The 19,508-nt window shown below is 36.3% G+C and overlaps 2 protein-coding genes across 7 annotated transcripts in view; one reads left to right on the top strand and one right to left on the bottom strand.

Annotated features, from left to right (window-relative positions):
• The window catches only part of PIK3CA (phosphatidylinositol-4,5-bisphosphate 3-kinase catalytic subunit alpha), a 91,001-nt gene extending 75,725 nt beyond the window's left edge, over nt 1-15,276 (top strand). For all 6 annotated transcript variants that reach the window (XM_064366804.1, XM_064366806.1, XM_012472256.3 and 3 more), the window contains 7 exons: nt 1,266-1,372; nt 1,890-2,011; nt 3,096-3,174; nt 6,305-6,475; nt 7,012-7,129; nt 7,237-7,388; nt 11,057-15,276. In XM_064366804.1, the coding sequence (XP_064222874.1) occupies nt 1,266-1,372; nt 1,890-2,011; nt 3,096-3,174; nt 6,305-6,475; nt 7,012-7,129; nt 7,237-7,388; nt 11,057-11,327 (1,020 nt within the window). In that variant the 3' untranslated portion in view covers nt 11,328-15,276. The remainder of the gene's footprint in view (nt 1-1,265; nt 1,373-1,889; nt 2,012-3,095; nt 3,175-6,304; nt 6,476-7,011; nt 7,130-7,236; nt 7,389-11,056) is intronic.
• LOC105730826 (uncharacterized) overlaps nt 5,540-19,508 on the bottom strand; it is a 29,086-nt gene continuing 15,117 nt past the window's right edge. Inside the window, exons 6-7 of the mRNA XM_064367325.1 lie at nt 16,897-16,961; nt 5,540-6,449 (exon numbers count right to left, since the gene is read on the bottom strand). The gene's annotated coding sequence lies outside the window, so the exon portion shown is untranslated. The remainder of the gene's footprint in view (nt 6,450-16,896; nt 16,962-19,508) is intronic.

Consider the following 19,508-nt stretch of genomic DNA (forward strand, 5'->3'; position numbering starts at 1 on the left):
GATAACATACAGGAAGCACTGTGCTAACGTTAGAGCTGCCAATCATAGAAAAAGAGAGGCCTTTGGCCGGGCAGGGTGGCTCATGCCTGTAATCCCAGCACTGTGGGAGGCCGAGGCAGGTAGATCACCTGAGGCTGGGAGTTCAAGACCAGCCTGACCAATATGGAGAAAAACACAAAATTAGCCAGGCCTGGTGGCACGTGCCTGTAATCCTAGCTCCTAGGGAGGCTGAAGCAGGAGAATCACTTGAACCTGGGAGGTGGAGGTTGCGGTGAACCGAGATCGCACCACTGCACTCCAGCCTGGGCGACAAGAGCGAAACTCTGTCTCAAAAAAAACCCTTTACATGAACAAGAGCTATCTAGACAGTGATTACTAGGTTTTCTAACCGTTCATTTATATATAACAAGAAGAAAAAAACTATTATTTAAATTCCAGCATGAAAATTAATTTCTTATGAATTCCTAGCTCCTCACCGCTTTTCCAGCCCTACTACATTTGACATTTTCAGTAGGTGTAGGTCTCCGAAAATGAAATGCCAACTGTTGTGTGATAGCTTAGCAGTCTGGGCTCTGGTGTGAATCGAATGAAAAAGGATATTGCTTTGTAGCCACTTACCAAAACCTGAGTATAGCACAAGACTCCAGGTAGCAAATGTTTTTACAAGTCATTTCCCAGCCATTTATTTTAGCCTCTCTAGACCACTTCTACCCAACAAAAAGAACATGAATGTGTGTTTTCTTCAAAGTCTAAAAGTAAGATGATTAAGCAAAAATAACATGATCTCCTTTATTTTTTCCTCTAGAACACGGATCAGCAAATTTTCTTAAAGGGCCAGATAGTAACTGTTTCAGACTTTGCAGGCCCTTGTGGTCTCTGTCTTAAGTATTCAACTCTGCTATTGTGTAAAAGCAGCCAATATGTAATGAATGGGTGTAGCTATATTCTAATACAGCTTGATCTTAAAAACTGGTAGCCGAGCCAGGCCACAGTTGACTAGCCCTGTTCTACAGCCAAAAACTCCGCCACCATCCCAGGCCGACTTCATCTTCTTACAGGAAGGTGCCCAGTGCTGCCGCCTTGCTGTCTCTGAGTGCCGCTGCTCCGTGTTGTAGGAACCCTCCTGATTAGAAGGCACAGGTCTAGGATGTGGCTTCAGGACTGCACAGCATTGAGGTTCTCATGTGTAAAAGAGATTAGCAGACAGTTTTACCTTCTATGAAATCAGTTTCTTACTGTTACTATATGCTTTTTTAAAAAATCAGGTGCAGATGAAGTTTTTAGTTGAGCAAATGAGGCGACCAGATTTCATGGATGCTCTACAGGGCTTTCTATCTCCTCTAAACCCTGCTCATCAACTAGGAAATCTCAGGTACTTCCTGGGGGGTTTCACTGATACATTTAAATAAATACCTTTTCTGGATAAAATCTTGAGAGAAGTCAAAATGTCTCTTATGATTAGAATGTTCGGTTATCTATGCTTCTCTCTCATTCTCCTACCCTTAAAATAAAAGGAGTAAATTGTCTCAAGTTCAGTACTGCCTTTATTTAGGATGAGTTTTTACTACTTAAATAATAGAGTTTAAAACCTTCTATGGCCAGAATGTTTGGTATCATAGGATAAGAAATGAAAATGTAGTGTCTGTAAAACTAATGATGTATCTCTATATATGTGTTGGAAATTCATATGTAATCATATAATAACTTTTAAAACTTTTAGTATTTATTTTTTATACTCCTTAGAAGTGAATGCCTAAATAAAAATTGAGAAAGTTTTAAATCTTCGTAACACTTCAAAAAGCTATATTATGTCTCTATTTTAAAATAAATGTGAGGGTAAAATAATAATAAAGCAAAGGTGCCTAGTAAAGTTTTTAACTATTTTAAAGGCTTGAAGAGTGTCGAATTATGTCCTCTGCAAAAAGGCCACTGTGGCTGAATTGGGAGAACCCAGACATCATGTCAGAGTTACTGTTTCAGAACAATGAGATCATCTTTAAAAATGGGGACGGTAAGGAAGAGTATTAATGAGCTTGTGATGCATGAATTCAGCTATCTTTTTATACACAGGATACTTATGAACCATGCAAACTACTGAGAGCCATTTAAGGAGTACGCACAAGTGATAAAATGTGTACTATTAATCAGATGTCCTAACCTTTGCAATATGCATGTATACTCAATGAGAAGAAAAGAAGTACTAGGTTTAGATCAGAAGTCCTGAAATCAGTTTTTCCTTTTTTCTTTTTCCTGTTCCCTGCCTCCAGCCCCCTCCCGTGGACCTGTGTAGAGAAGTGTTGTTGTTTTGGTTGTTTTTTTTAATCAGTTTCTAATTATCATTTGCTTAGCCATGTGAGTGTCCATTCATTCCATTAATATTCTATGTGCTAGGCCCTGGGATTTTAGCAGTGAACAAAACAGAACCTCTGCCCTCTTGGAGCTTACAGCTTAACAGAGAAAAGAGGGACCTTAAATAAATAATTACAAAAATAAAATTGCCAGCATGGTCCAAAGAAGAAGGGTAGTCTGCTAAGGGACCACGTAAAAGAAGGTACTTACTTGGAGGAAGAGGCTGTGGGAGCAGTGACGGAGGGTCACGGATGGCTTTTCACTAGGAAATGGCATTTCAGCAGTGACACGTTTAAGGACAGAAAAATAATTACTATAAACGTTTTAATTAAAGATTTTGTGAGATGCATGCTCACGTATTCTACGTTGTTATTCAAATATGTTTACACAAAGACTTTAGAGATGGATGTAAGAATCAGAATATTAAGAGCCATTTGTAGTGGGGCATGCTTGTGATCCCAGCTGCCCTACAGGAGTAGCCCAGGAGTTTGAGACCAGCCTGGGCAACATAGCAAGACCGCATCTTAAAAAATTATACCTAAATTAAGCTATATAAAGGCTTTGAGTGAACCTATGCACTCATTTATAAATTTTTAAAAAGAAATTAGAATATTGCTTTCCTACTTTCTTTTGAAGAGTCCATATAGCTGTATTTATTTGTCTTTCATTTGGAAACCATGTGATGGTGTGATCCCCAAATTTGCATTTGTGGCGTTAAATGGTGATACATATTATTTGAATTTCAGATTTACGGCAAGATATGCTAACACTTCAAATTATTCGTATTATGGAAAATATCTGGCAAAATCAAGGTCTTGATCTTCGGTAGGTAAACCAGTAAGGAAACCTGCATGTTGGAAGTTATCCTGAAAAAGTGAACTATTAATAATTATAGAAGCATACAGAGGCATGTACCTAAAAAGAAACACATGCAATAGTAATTATCCATAGGATTACACTGGAGTACTTCGATGTGTCCTCCTCTTACTTGACTTAGAATAGCAAATTATATTCAGCTAAGTAAAAAGAGCTCAGAAGCTCATAAATACCCTGCAGCTGCCTCTGGAGTGTCCCATTAGGAGCAAGACAAAGGAAACACACAAGACCCCTGTCTTCATTCAGAAGTTAAGTGTTTAAAGAAAGTTTCATCATGGACATTTTCTCATTCTAAAACTGTATAAATCCTCAAATATTGGACTCAGTTTTGCAGCAAAATTATGCAACCAACTGATCTTAAGAGTTTTTACCAGTCTGTTGGTTTCTACAAAACTCACCAATGTCAGTATTATCACCCAGTTTTCTGACATGCTTCATCTTCTCCTAGTCATTGTTGCTTCTAAAATGTTCTTCCTTATCCAGCTTGTTGTCTTCTTGCAAATCCAGTCATTCAGGCAAAGCCCACCCTCTCTGAAAGGACTTTGGCCTCTAGAGGATCTGAGCGTCAAGTCTAGCCGTAACGACAGGGTACATTTAGTAGGAATTGCAGGTAACAGCAGACAAGGGCTTATTTGTGTGCCTCTTACACGTTTTAAGAGTGGCTAGTATACAAAAAATGTATCAGTGACAAATAGTAGTACCCTTGTATGCAAAGAAGAAAGTTAACTCCTGATACGTTGCTTAGCCCTGCTGCTTTCCAAAGATGGTTAATGTCGTAGAAATCAAATTGCCTTTTTTTGGTGTAATTTCCTGTGTCGTGCGAGAGCCTCGTGCCAGGTCCCCAAAGGAATAGACTGTAAAAAAGATTGTAGAGCTAAGGAAGAGTGAGGGTCGTAACCATGTAACCCTGGTAATTACCTTGTTTAACTGTAAATTAGTGACTTTGCAAAAAAGTACCCAAAGTGAAGTGAGATGACTAGAAATATTAAGGGTATTTTAGTCTTATAATATTTTCTGAATTTTTTAACTTAAGTAAATGCAAGTAAAAATTTTTATTTCAAGTTTAACTTTAGATTAAAATTATTTAAGTAAAATCATAGCAGCATTTTTATTTATACTTGGCAAAACTATAATTCAGACTCGGGTTTATTTTACCTGCTTGTTTTTTTAATAGCAAGACTTAGAAGACAATTGAGTTCTTTATGAGCATGTTCACTAAAAACATAAAAGAAGAGAGAATGAGCAGGAATACAACCTTAAGAAATTTCTGTATTTACCAGCTAGAAGAAAAGCTTCTGTAGAGAAATGGTCAAAAGAAGTAGGGGTACTAGAGGAAGCGATTCACCAACAATTTGTAGGGCCAAGGGCTTCAGGGGGGTTAAAAGAGTAAGGTCTATGCAAAAGCACTTGGATTTAATGACTCACGATTAAGTTTACTCACTAGAGTGGCAGGCGTAAAAGCTGGGCTACGAGGAATTCAGGAAGAACGTGAAAGTAAGTGTGGACTGTTGCAGTTGTTTAAGAAGCAAAGGAAAGGTAAAAAGAATGGAGAGAGCTTATGAGAACAGAGCAAGGAAAGCGAACTGAGTACCTCCGTGTCAGCCTGGATGTTAGGCGCTTTTTTCATTGTCGCTTTAAACCCTCTCATCTTTGCACCCTTGACCATATGTCCTGTTTAATTCTCCACGTGAATAAATGGAAGGTACCTCATTTGTGCCACATCCCCGGGTATTATGATCGTATCAAAGGAAAACATTTGTGGGATTATCTGAGTTGTGAGCTGAACTAGCTGCTGTTTTGATGGAAAACAATTTTTACTTTAAAAATAACTAATAGCCAAGCTATGGTTATTCAGACATGGATATTTCGCAGACATTTTCTTGAAAATGAACAATATGTGCCTGTCTCTTTGAAGAAAACAACTGTGATAGTATTTGTTGCCAATGCTAAAATTCAACCTTGCAACAAAAATTTCATGAGAAATTCAAAATTAGCATTTTGAAAATTCTAATTTTTAGTATTGGCCACTGACCCTAACAGAGTCCCTAAACTTAACAGCTTTCTGATGAGATTTTTGGTAATATTGACAATTGTGGCTTTTTAATATGGTCTAATGAAAAGTATCAACATTGGGAACATCTGCAAATGACCATGCAGGATACTGTAAAGTCACGTATGGGCAAAAGATCCATTCAAAGACAACAAAGACAAATTGCTTTTAATGTAACGGTGTGAAAAGTTTACTGATGCGGTTTCAGGTTCCATTTTGCAACTTGAGAAACTCTATCTTGTCAAGTTTTGGAATGCTATCAAAAGAAAAATACCACAATTACCTGAAAAGTCTATTATAAGACTTCCTTTTCTACCTACCTGTGTTTCTGAGGCCAGATTTTCTTTATATACTTTAATTAAAACATTGCATTAGATTGCACACAAAAGCATATGAGAATCCAGCTGCGTACTATGAAGCCAGACATTAACAATTTTTTTTAAATGTGAAAGAATGTCATTTTTCTTACTAAATTTTTTAAATGCATTTTTCATTTCATGTCATTTATACCAACATGTCATGGTTTTTTGCATTTAAATGAATTAGTAAATATTTAAAATTTTTATTTTTCCTGTTTCAATTTCTAATATCAATAGATGTAATTCACATAACTAAAAGCTCTTTGGGATCCTCAATAATTTCTACGAGTGTAAAGGAGTCCTGAAACAAAAAAATTTGAGAACTCCTGCCCTACGGTTTTATTTCCATGTTAATTAAACATCTTTGAATTCACCTGTATTTTTAGTCATAAATGTTTGTAAAATTTGAATTGTCAGAGTAATTTTCTTAATGCTTTTCTGATAAAAATTCAGTGCTTTCTCAGTTGAAGGTTATAATAAATGATGACCGGTAACTCTGAGGATTATTCCAGGAGTGTGTTTATCACACCATAAAAAAGAAAATTGGGTAAAGGCAGTAAAGGTCTTATATGACAGATTTGCAAATAAAATACTCATGTTTTAGGCTATTAAAATAGTTGCTGTTTTAAAATTCCATCATTTAATTGTAAATGTGTTCCTTTTCTTTCAGAATGCTACCTTACGGCTGTCTGTCCATCGGTGACTGTGTGGGTCTTATTGAGGTGGTGCGAAATTCTCACACTATTATGCAAATTCAGTGCAAAGGCGGCTTGAAAGGTGCACTGCAGTTCAACAGCCACACACTGCACCAGTGGCTGAAAGACAAGAACAAAGGAGAAATGTGAGTTGTGTTATCCTTTCTCCCTGTGTCAACCGAAGTTTTTGTTAGATGAGTCTCAGTGTTTGTGTATTCCTCTGAGTTAGACCAGAGAAAACAATTATACTTTCTTTGGAAAAAAAATATGCTCAACCTTTGAAATATTTGAGGTTAATTTGGTAAAATCCTATACATTCATTTTATGTATTAGTATATAAAATGTATTTTTATTGCTTATTCTTTTTAAAACAAATTAACATTGCATATTCAAATTTTTATTTCTAATTCATTGTTAAAATGATTGGAAAAAGTAATTTTAATGACATGTTATTTTTTCACTATGATAAGAATTATTCTTTGGTCAGTGAACATCTGGAAATTTCCTTAGAAACCCATGAAAACTTTACAGTCTCAAAATCTTAGAACATATTGACTTTATTCCCTAATGTCAGTGCTCATCTTCATTGTTGAAACAGACATGTGCACCCTCTTTTCCCAAGTTGGCCTGAATCACTCTGTATTTCCATACTTCTCATGACGTGTTGATTTCTTCTTTGTAGATACGATGCAGCCATTGACCTGTTTACACGTTCTTGTGCTGGATATTGTGTAGCTACCTTCATTTTGGGAATTGGAGATCGTCACAATAGTAACATCATGGTGAAAGATGATGGACAAGTAATGGTTTTCTCTCTTTAAAATGTTTTGTTGTTCTTAACGTATTAATTCAAGATGTTTTGTATCTGCATATGTCAAACTATAACATAATTTCTTATTTTTGAAAGCTGTTTCATATAGATTTTGGACACTTTTTGGATCACAAGAAGAAAAAATTTGGTTATAAACGAGAACGTGTCCCATTTGTTTTGACACAGGATTTCTTAATTGTGATTAGTAAAGGAGCCCAGGAATGCACGAAGACAAGAGAATTTGAGAGGTGAGCTCAAGAAATTAAAAGCACAAAATAAAGAATTCTGGCTGCTCTTTTAGAAATAATCAATATATTCCAAGCTATTTCAAAATAATAAATGTTGGCTGGGTGTGGTGGCCCACGCCTGTAATCCCAACTCCTTAGGTGGCCAAGGCGGCACAATCCCAACTCCTTAGAAGACCAGGCTGGGTAACATAGTAAGAACTCATGTCTACAAAAAATTAAAAAGTTAGCCGGGCATGGTGCATGCACTGTAGTCCCAGCTACACAGGAGGCTGAGGTGGGAGGATCACTGGAGCCCAGGAGGTTGAGGCTGCAGTGAATGAGCCATGATCACAACACTGTCCTCCAACCTGGGCAACAGAGTGAGACCCTGTATCAAAATAAATAAAATAAAATAATAGATGTTCTTTTACTACTTTAGCAAAAACTATTTTTTGTTTGTTTTTGTTTTATTTCAATAGCTTTTGGGGTACAAGTGGTTTTTGGTTATATGGATGAATTAAATAGTGGTCAAGTCTGAGATTTTAGCGTACCTGTAACCCAAGTAGTGTACGTTGTCCCCGGTATGTACTTTGTATCCCTCACTCTTCCTCCCACCCTCTCCCTTCTGAGTCTCTGTAGTCCATTATATCACTGCATGCCTTTGTGTACCTATAGCTTAGCGGTGAGAACACACTGTATTTGGTTTTCCATGTCTGGCCTCCAGCTCCATCCCAGTTGCTACAGAAGACATGTTTCATTCTTTGCTGTGGTGGAGTAGTATTCCACGGTGTATATGTGCATTTTCTTCATCCACTCATTGGTCAGCGGGCACTGAGACTGGTTTCATATCTTTGCAGTCGTGAATTGCGCTGCACGCATGTAGATGCCTTTTTGATATAATGACTTCTTTTCCTCTGGGTAGTGGGATTGCTGGACCAAACGGTAGATCTGCTTTTTGTCATTTAAGAAATTTCCATACTGTTTCCATAGCGGTTGTACTAATTTACATTCCCACCAGCAGTGTATAAGCGTTCCCTTTTCACCACATCCGTGCCAACATCTGTTGGTTTTTGACTTTTTAATTACAGCCATTCTTGCGGGAGTAAGGTGGTATCTCATTGTGGGTTTAATTTGTATTTCCCTGATGATTAATGATTTTTTTTCATGTTTGTTGACCATTTGTTTATCTTCTTTTGAGAACTGTGATTTATGTCCTTAGCCCACTTTTTTTTTTTTTTGGAGAGTGTCTCACTGTCACCCGGGCTGGAATGCAATGAGACAATCTGCTTACTGCAACCTCTGCCTCCTGGGTTCAACTGATTCTCCTGCCTCAGCCTCCCAAGTAGCTGGGACTACAGACACATTCCACCATGCATGGTTGATTATTGTATTTTGAGTAGAGACAGAGTTTTACTGTGTTGGTCAGGCTGGTCTCGAATTCCTGACCTCAGGTGATCCACCTGCCTCAGCCTCCCAAAGTGCTGGGATTACAGGCTTCAGCCACCGCACCTGGCCTTAGCCCACCTTTCGATGGGATTATTTGTTTCTTGCTCCTTTGAATTCCTTGTAGATTCTGGATATTAGTCCTTTGTTGGATGCATAGTTTGCGAGTGTTTTCTCCCATTCCATTGGTTGTCTGTTTACTTTGATGATTATTTCTTTTGTTATACAGAGGCTTTTTAGTCTAATTAGGTCTCATTTATTTCGTTTGTTTTTGTCAAATTTGCTTTTGGGGTCTTAGTCATAAATTATTTGCCTAGACCAATGTCCAAAAGAATTTTTCCTAGGTTATCTTCTAGAATTTTAATGGTTTCGGTCTTAGATTTGAGTCTTTGATCCATCTTGAGTTGATTTTTGTATAAGGTGAGAGGCAGGGATCCAGTTTCATTCTCTTACATTTGGCTAGCCAGCTTTCCTAGCACCATTTATTAAACAGGGTGTCCTTCTTCCAATTTATGTTTTTGTGTGTCTGAGATCAGCAGGTTGTAAATTTTTGGCTTTATTTCTGGGTTCTCCATTCTGTTTCATTGGTCTATGTGTCTACTTTTATGAGTGCCATGCTGTTTTAGTAACTATAGTTTTAATTTGAAGTCCAGCCTCCAGATTTGTTCTTTTTGCTTAGTTTTGCTTTGGCTGTTCAGGCTCTTTTTGGTGGGTTTTATATTAATTTTAGGATTGTTTTTTCTAACTCTGTGAAAAACGGTGTTGGCAGTGTTTTGTAGTTCTCCTTGAATAGATTTTTCACCCCCTTGTTTATTTCTAGGTTTTTTTTTTTGTTTAGTAGGTAAAAGGGCTTGTATTATTCATTTGATTCTCAGCTTGGTGATTGTTGATATATAGCAGTGCTACTGATTTGTGTACCTTAATTTTGTTACCTAAGACTTTACTGAATTCATTTATCAAATGGAGTCTTTTTTTTTTTTTTTTTTTCTGAGAGACAGAGTCTTGCTCTGTCACCCAAGCTAGAGTGCAGCAGTGCAATCTCAGCTCACTGCAACCTTCACCTCCGGGGTTCAAGCGATTCTCCTGCCTCAGCTTCCCAAGTAGCTGGAACTACAGGCATGCACCACCACACCCAGCTAATTTTTGTATTTTTTTTTTAGTAGAGATGGGGTTTCACTATGTTGGCCAGGCTGGTCTTGAACTCCTGACCTCAGGCTATCTGCCCACCTCAGCCTCCCAAAGTGCTGGGATTACAGGTGTGAACCACTGCGCCCAGCCTAAATCTAGGAGTCTTTTGGAGAACTCTGAGGTTTTCTAGGTATATGATTATATAATGGTAAACAGTGACAGTTTGACTTCCTCTTTTCCAATTTGGATGCCCTGTATTTCTTTCTCTTGCCTGATTGCTCTGGCTAGGACTTCCAGTACTATACTGAGTAGAAATGGTGAAAGTGGGATTCAGGGGGAGTGCTTTCAGCTTTTCCCTATTCAGTATGATATTGGCCGTGGGTTTGTCATATATAACTTTTATTTTGAGGTAAGTCCCTTCTATGCCTAGTTTGTTGAGTGAAAAACTATTTCAGTGTTTTTATTTTTTTGTATTTATTTGTGTGATGCTGTGAAGGAAGTGGAAAAGGAATACAGTTTAATTTGTTGAGCTAATTAAGGCCTAAAAATAATCCTTAGACTTCATAATACATTAAATGTTTTTATTTACTGAGGTTTAAATAGTCGGACTCCACCTCTGTATTGACAAATAATGTATATGCTTAATACATTTTGTATTCATACAATTTGAGGATAGTCAGTCAACTATCTATCATTACCTTGTTAATTCATAAATTTTTTACCACCTTATGGCATATTTTTAGACTATATCAGACTTTAAAGTACTTTTTAAAACCTATAAAATTCTGCTTTGTCTGTAACTCAGTCCTGACTCTAGCCTAAGCACTATTTAGTATGAACCGGTTCTTACATTTTATACTTTTAAATTCCTGATGTACCAGGCATTGTTGTAGGTGCTGATAATAAAGCAGTTTTTAAAAAGTCCTTATTCTCATGGAGTTTACACTCTAGTGGGGTAAAGGGAATCAAAAGATGTTGGCAAGAGAAGTGAGAGAGGAATGCTGTTTTTTATAGCTTTGTCTACGAAAGCCTCTCTGATTGTGTGACATTTGAGCAAAGACCTGAAGGTATTAACCTCATATGCTCCATACTGACCAAACTGTTCTTATTACTCATAGGTTTCAGGAGATGTGTTACAAGGCTTATCTAGCTATTCGACAGCATGCCAATCTCTTCATAAATCTTTTCTCAATGATGCTTGGCTCTGGAATGCCAGAACTACAATCTTTTGATGACATTGCATACATTCGAAAGACCCTAGCCTTAGATAAAACTGAGCAAGAGGCTTTGGAATATTTCATGAAACAAATGAATGACGCACATCATGGTGGCTGGACAACAAAAATGGATTGGATCTTCCACACAATTAAGCAGCATGCACTGAACTGAAAAGACCGAGAAACTGAAAGCTCACTCTCTGGACTCTACACTGCACTGTTGATAAGTGTCAGCGGGCAAAGACTGATTGCATAGGAATTGCACAATCTATGAACAGCATTAGAATTTACAACAAGAACAGAAATAAAATACTATATAATTTAAATAATGTAAATGCAAACAGGGTTTGATAGCACTTAAACTAGTTCATTTCAAAATTAAGCTTTAGAATAATGCGCAATTTCATGTTATGCCTTAAGTCCAAAAAGGTAAACTTTGAAGATTGTTTGTATCTTTTTTTAAAAAACAAAACAAAACAAAAATCCCCAAAATATATAGAAATGATGGAGAAGGAAAAAGAATGATTTTTTTTTTTTTTTGTCTTACAAATGTTCTATGTTTTGAAATGTGGACATAACAAAGGCTGTTATTGCATTAGGTCTAAGTAACCTGGAGTTTATGTTAAATTATATAAGATTGGGAAAGAATGAAAATTTCTTATTTTTCCATTGCTGTTCAATTTATAGTTTGAAGTGGGTTTCTGACTCCTTGTTTAATGAAGAAAAATGCTTGGGGTGGAAGGGACTCTTGAGATTTCACCAGAGACTTTTTCTTTTTAATAAATCAAACCTTTTGGTGATTTGAGGTCTTACTGCAGTTTTGGAAGCAGTCACAAATGAAACCTGTTATAAGATAGTATTTTTGGGTTTGTTTTTGTTTTGTTTTTTTCTGGTCAGTATTTAAAGGATCTTATTCTTATTTCCCAGGGAAATTCTGGGCTCCCACAAAGTTAAAAAAGAAATCATAGAAAAGGAACGAGCAGGAATAGTTCTTTTTCCAGAATTGTACAGTATTCACCTTAAGTTGATTTTTTTCTCCTTTTGCAATTGAACTGAATACATTTTTCATGCATGTTTTCCAGAAAATAGAAGTATTATTAATGTTATTAAAAAGATTATTTTTTTTATTAAAGGCTATTTATATTATAGAAACTATCATTAATATATATTCTTCATTTCCATGATCTGGCCCATGGTCATGCCTTGTTTTGCACCCAGATTTTTCATTGTTCGTAGCAGCACGGTCAGCTTTCCTCTTGGTCTGCAGATGAGGCTCAGGCACTATCCCGTTCACACTCATAGCCAGTGTATAACTGCTTAAGGAGGACATAGAACTTCATCCTGTTTCCTTTTATTTCTTCACGTGAAGCCCCCATCTTCCATTCTCTTTTATAGTTGAGAATGTCACAATCATATGAAATTAACACAATTTAGACTATCTTCCTGATTCCTTAAGCCCCTCTACTGAGGTATACTCATGAATAATACTTTAAAATATGGGGGAATAGAAACTACGAACTTTTTACCCTTTTAAACAATAATATCTCCAAAGTAGGACATTAACCCATTTTAAGATCGTGTCCCATTCCCAAGTAGTCGGGGCTCACTCTCCAACTTCATTAAATACTATTTGAGCGCAGGACACATAAAGAAACATGTTGAAAAACATTAACCCAAGGTGTAGAGGCTACTGCTAGTCATCGTTCTAGAATCTCATATTTTACTCTGTATTTGAAATGAATGATTAATGTCCTAGGAAATTAGCTTTAGCAGACGTCCAGGTGCCACGTAAAAAAGTGCAATCATTATTGACAGTTTTTTAGATTAGGCATATTATTGGAAAACAACTTTATCAAGAGTGAACATTGTATACTCTAGTAAAAACAGCATCACTTTAAAAATACTCATTTATGAAATCTGTTACCTGTAGTTGAAGTCTTGAGTAGTGAACAAGGGACTCTAATACAAATACTCTTAATATCTGTTTATCTTAGATTCCCTTACAGGGCATAATTATTGGAAATTTAGGTACTTCACTAAAGCATGTATATAATATTGCCAACAAGAAAAATAAATTCGAAGATTAAGGGAACTTATTTCTGCCAACTGTCTTGAAATAGTTAAACAGAATTTAAACTCGTTTTCAGCAGGAAACCAGAAAGATTATTTTGCAGTTGTTATAGAAGATTTCGTAACTTATTAAAACTTACTAACACTTTGTGTTGTTTAGACATAGGCAGTAGATACATACTAATATCCCAGTCTTTTCAATATCAGGGATAAATTACAGGAAAACTCAGTAAAATGGTACAAATCTGAAACTTTGATGGTAGAAACTTAAGATTTAACAGAGAACTGTGTTTTACCCAAGTGCCAAAAATGCCTTGAGCCTCCTTGCACAAAATGTACCATTTTTGCATTTTTATAACATCAGTGCAAATAGTTGTTTCCCATCCTCCTCCCAGGACCTCTCCACCATCAAAACACACAAACCACATGGCCTAGTTCATCATTTACATTTATTTTCAATAGTTATTACAACCAAATTCTATTTGAAGAAGTGTAGACAAATTCTATAAAGACTATAGATTGTGACCTAACTAAGAAAGAAATGAGGGACACAGAGGCAAAGAACCAAACACTGAATTAAATGCTACATGGGTGACTAAGATCTGTTTCAAGTCAGAGATAATATAGCCACTTCCAGGTACTTCGTATCAGAGGTCAGGTCCTATCTACAGCCGACTATCCTTGTCCTTGGATATGATGTAATTGACTGTTGGCTCTACAGTTTCATTGGGCCACTTAAGAAATACTTCCTTCAATAATTATTTTGAGAAAAAGTCTAAAGAAAATAATAAAAGTAATTTTAAACACATTGTAGTAAGAAATGACTGTTCGAAAATTATGCTTTCACTTTCTACCATATTCTCAGCTATACAAAACCATTTATTTTGAATATTTTTAGACTACTGTTAATTTGAAATCTGTTAATCTTATTATGGAATTTGTTTTTTTTTTTTTTTAAATGTTTCTAATTGGATTTTTAAAAGAAGAATGGAATTTGGTTGCTATTTTACAATAGAACCTAAGCTTTTTGTGGTTCTTAGTGTCCTATGTAAAACTTACTGTCAAAGTAATCAACTTTGAGATTTTCCCTTCTTTTCTGCTTTATATTAAAAGCCCATTAGAAAGTGGGAACCTGGTGAAAATATAATGAATTGTAAAATATTTTAATGTGTAACTTTTTCAACTGTGAAACTATTGATTTTTTGATGAAAACAGCTGCTGATAAAGTATTTTGTGTAAAGTGTAGTTCTTACTAATCAGGAAAATGATGATTAGACTGTACATGCCCTCTTGGATTTTATTTTAAATGGATTGGTGATTTTCACATAGGTAAAACGCAGTCCATCTGTATTCTTTTTTCCATCAAAAATCAAGTGATTTGGAAGTATAAAAAAATTGTGAGCAGCCTATTTGAAAGGTATCATGGAAATTTCATGGCACATGACATGGACTTTTTTTTCTTAATGATGTAAATCTGTTTAATTCATATTTCAATCAATAGCCCATGCTTGCCAACTCTGAAGAAATTTAATTTCCAGCAGTATTTTACAGCTAGCCTGTTAACTTTTTCTGAATATTTAAAGTTCCTCTTTTTTCTACGTCTGCACAAACTGCAGGCCTGGGCTGGACCCACATACTCAAAGTCCACCTTAAGAAATTATTCTGATGTCCAAGAGATAACATGTGGTGGTAATAGATTGTGGTGCTTTTACTATTTAAAGACAACTTTCATACTTCAGATGTTTTCGAGAAGAGGGGAATGTGAAGGGAGGGGCAGAACAGGGAGGAGTTGCTTGAATGACTTACATTCTTTGCATCCATCCTGCTCATTTGGGGCATGTCTAAGAGGAGGCTGAAAGTTGTGAGTACACTGTATGCCATACAAGAATTAACTTCATCATGGATGGGATTGTGAAGGCTGAACTGTAAAACTCAGCACTGACAGCATCCTCAGATGATAATTCTTGGTGACAAAATAATACAGCTGGGCTGTTTTTTTAAATACAAACTCAAACCCATTTCTAATTACTACATTAAAAATTGTAAATATATCTATGTGCCATGGCCTGGGAAGCCTGTTTTCTTTTTTCACAAATATTATTTTTACTCTGTGAAAAGATTATGGGTTTTAGCTCAAAATATCTGTGGTACTGATAAAATTGGATTGGTAACACTACCTCAGAAGAAAAACAGGAGAAAAATAGATGAGTCACAATTCAATTCTTCAGGCTCTGATACTACAGAAATTGTGCAGATCACTGAATTTTAGATTTATAAAGTCAGAGTTGGCATGCCTTGTTTTTAATGGCATGGAAGACTGTAAGAAAAAAACTGGGCTGAAATTTAATCATTGTTCCAGCCATTTGAAAAAGGCAGTTCGAAGAGGTTCCCAAATTCGGCATTTGAAATTCATTTTCTCTCTAAAGTAGTGAATTTAGTGTGCATATACTCGCACACAATTCTGTGTGTATACACGCTGCTTGCTTAGCCCTAGTCAAGAGGATCTTCTATAAAAGGTGTAAAGAAATACCAAGGTTCTAAAATTCAGAAGTGTTCAGACTTTATTAGGAGTCTCCCAAGTTGGGACATTAGTCTTTAAATAAACTTACTTCATTCACGTATTCCGCTTAAGGCTTTGCACCTCCTTTTTATGGGGGCAGCACCTGCTTGATTCCAGGTATGTTAATACTCCAGCCCTGGTGGTTGGCATCAAGTGACAGGTGTGAGCCATAAGGAGATTTTCTGACTTAGTTTTTACACAACTACATATTAGAGTTTTAGTGGAGAAAAAAGTAAAAGTCGTCATTGTGCATATATAGTAGTTAGGTAAATGATTTTTGCTACCAACAGTATACTCCATTCCTCATGTAGGTAAGTACAGAAAAGGGTTTCAAATGTATTTTGTTAGCCAATTAAAGTCTATGGATCTATCTGCAACCTTATTTAGTGACTACAGTAATTCTGTGGTTATGTTAAGAACCATGTATATTTTAGGTATTATGATTCAACTTTTCTAGGTTAGCAAGGAGGCAGAAAACCTTCATTGTTTCATATTAAAATATAATTAGACCAAACTTAATTCTAGTATGAATTTCCAAAATTGTGATCTATTTCATTTTTATTTTATCTTGTTTTTGTTTCATTTTTAAAAGTCCCTTGTTCAATTTAGTTTATGTTCCTAAGAGCGGCTGGAGAACTCGGCCTTCATCTGATTTCGGAAATGTTTTTGGCTCTGGAACCCAAGTTTCAAATGAAGTTAATGGTTTCAGTGTGATTCAGTCCTCAAACCAAACTGGGTTGAGTAAAATCTAAAAGAATATACCCTCTTGGAGCATAACATTTTAATACCGGGGGGAATGTGGCACCGCCAGAAGAAGACTGCTAACGTCAGATGTTCACTTGGAAGCTTTAACAATCCAAGCCACCCTTTTCCGCCCCACTGATTGTAACAAGTTTATTAATCTATATTTTGTCATTCAGTGAATTGAAGTCCTGTGGTATACTGCATTCATTAGAGGAAAAATGTTTTTAATGTCCTTTTAATCATGACCCAAAAAGCATCTGACACAGCAAGATGCATGTGTTCTTATATTGAGAATACAGAATAATAACAGCATCCCTACAGTTGAGACCTCTCCCTAGCAAGAAGTTTGGCCTGTGGCCGCACTTACTGTGTGTGCGCATCAGAAACTCTCGATGTCTGCTTTTCTTTCACTCTGCGGTCTGTAACATCACGCTGTTTATTAAAAAAAAAAAAAAAATTACTTTGACTTGTGTGCAAACAATCCTTAGTGTACTAAATAAGCAAAAAACGGTGATAATTCTCTTTTCGCCATTCCTTTTGAAAAGCAAGTCAGTGTTGCTAATAATCAAAATTTAGCTGAATTTGAGTTCTTTTCAGTAATGACTAAGAACACTTGATTGCAAATCTGAAGCTATTCTACCTTAAAAGCCAACTTTTCTGCCCTGGTAAAGTGATGAGTATTAGAGAAATGTATGTTAAATATTTACTTCCTTTAAGCATAAAGAATTAAATGCTTCTATTTTAAGCAGAAATATATGTATACACATATATGTATGAATGTGTGTATATGTGATAGGTTAGTAGACTTTTTTCCAAGTCACTGGAAGATCAGAACCTAGAAGTGAAGGTTAAGCTAGAAGCAAACTGGTTTTGCTTTCAGTTATCATAAACATTGCAGAAGGTAAGGGCGGGCTTTTCTTTGACCAATAATACACATAGGCATTAACAACTTAGTATTTCTGAGCAATGAAGCAAACGATTAAGTTTTATTTATTTGCCAAATGGTTTAAATAACTTTGAATTGACTTTGTTCTGCAGGGATATCTCTCTTTGCTGAAATGAATCAGGTAGCTCCTATCTAAAAGGGAAACTGTGGTAATTGAAACACACACTTTACATCTTAAATTAGCAATTTTGAATTTGTTAGGGAAAAAAAATCCCAATAATTGCATATTGTTAGGTAGAAGTCAAATCTACAAAGAAATGGAACAGAGACGCACCCCTGAGGAAAGGGTAGAACCTTGACTGAAATGTGCATGCATATAAAATGTTCATGTATCCGTATATGTTTTATTACAGAGAAGTCTCTGGTATACAAAATAGTTTACCACAACCTTTGAAAAAGCAGGTTGTGGGCCTTAAATGCACATCACATTTAACCAAGAGAATTGGGGTGCGGGCAGGGAAAATGAACTGCAGCTCCCTGTCCCAGCAGCCTCTGTACCAGCTGTCCGTGAAAAGTGGCAGGGCTCACTGAATGTCACCACTTAGCAGACTTTTAAATAAATGAGCTAACATTTTCGAGCACCTCTACTAGATGCCGGAAGCTAAGCTAAAGTATTTCAGCTACCCTACTTCATTTATTCTGTAAAATAACTGCGTGAAATAACAAGTTTTCCTCATTTTATAGATGAGAAAAGAGAGGTTTCGATAGGTTAGCTGATTTGCCCAAAGACACATATTTTTAAAGTTGATTACGGCCTACAAAGGCAAATCCTACTCTGAGACACATGTTCTTCCCACCATTGTACACTAGAAAGAGGAAAACACCAAGATTATTCATTACTGATCAAGTCAGTATTGCTCTATTCAGCTGATTTAGTAATGTGTGTCTTGAAACTAGTTGCTAAAAGGCATTAAACTTAAGAGTTTTTTGTTTTATTACATCTACATATAAAAGTAGCTTCAAATGTCTTGTTCTTTTTACTGTCCATAATTTAAGATTATTTAGTATAATAAAATTTTAAAGATACTTAGAGGCACTCTGGAAAATCAGGCCAAACTCTTTTCACTCATAGACTCAGCTTAATCAATCTGGAAAGCATTTATTCAGAGTCTTATGACATCACTATTTAATAACCATGGTTGATTCATTAAAGTTCAGACAATTTTTCACTATCCATGTGGGACTTTTCTGTTAGGTTGATACAAAAGTAATTGCGGTTTTTTGTCATTAAAAGTAACAGCGAAAACAGAATTACTTTTGCACCAACCTAATATAGTGTGGATCATCTGAGATGAATGTTGAAATCCAGTATAGTTTCTTCACGTTTCTGGCCCATTTTTCCCACCATCAGAAATTTTTTCCCACCACAGAGTGTAATGAGCTTATGAAAAGCATAGTTTACTAGAAAAACGTTACTGAAAGAAAAATTATAAGGTACGTGACAAGGCTAAATGCTAGTAACTCTAAACTTGGTGAATTCTCCAGGCAGCAGCTTTCCTCTGCTGTCTACTCCGGCAAAGAACAAACTAAGGCCGGGCATAGTGGCTCATGCCTGTAATCCCAGCGCTTTGGGAGGATGAGGTGGGCAGATCACCTGAGGTCAGGAGTTCAAGACCAGTTTGACCAACACGGCGAAATTCCATCTCTACTAACAATACAAAAGTAGTCGGGCGTGGTGGCACATGCCTGTACTCCCAGCTACTTGGGAGGTTGAGGCAGGAGAATCACTTGAACCCGGGAAACAGAGGTTGCAGGTAGCCAAGATTGAGCCACTGCACTCCAGCCTGGGCGATGAGCAAAACTCCACCTCAAGAAGAAAAACAACAGAACACACTATAATAAATATGTTAGGTCCATGTTTCTTAAGTTTTCTACCAGGTTTTTATCTTCCTATAGTGAACGAACTGTTCAGAACTTTTTTCTGAGAAACGTTTTGGTGTGACTATATTGCAGAGTTGGCTGACGGTTCAGAGCTCAGTAGGTTAGATACCCTCCTTGTACATTTCTAGTGACTGGTTCTAGCTAGAGCTGAA

Source organism: Aotus nancymaae, unplaced genomic scaffold (genome assembly GCF_030222135.1).
Source record: "Aotus nancymaae isolate 86718 unplaced genomic scaffold, 86718_ANA_hifiasm-v0.15.2.pri h1tg000067l, whole genome shotgun sequence".
NCBI lineage: Eukaryota > Metazoa > Chordata > Mammalia > Primates > Aotidae > Aotus > Aotus nancymaae.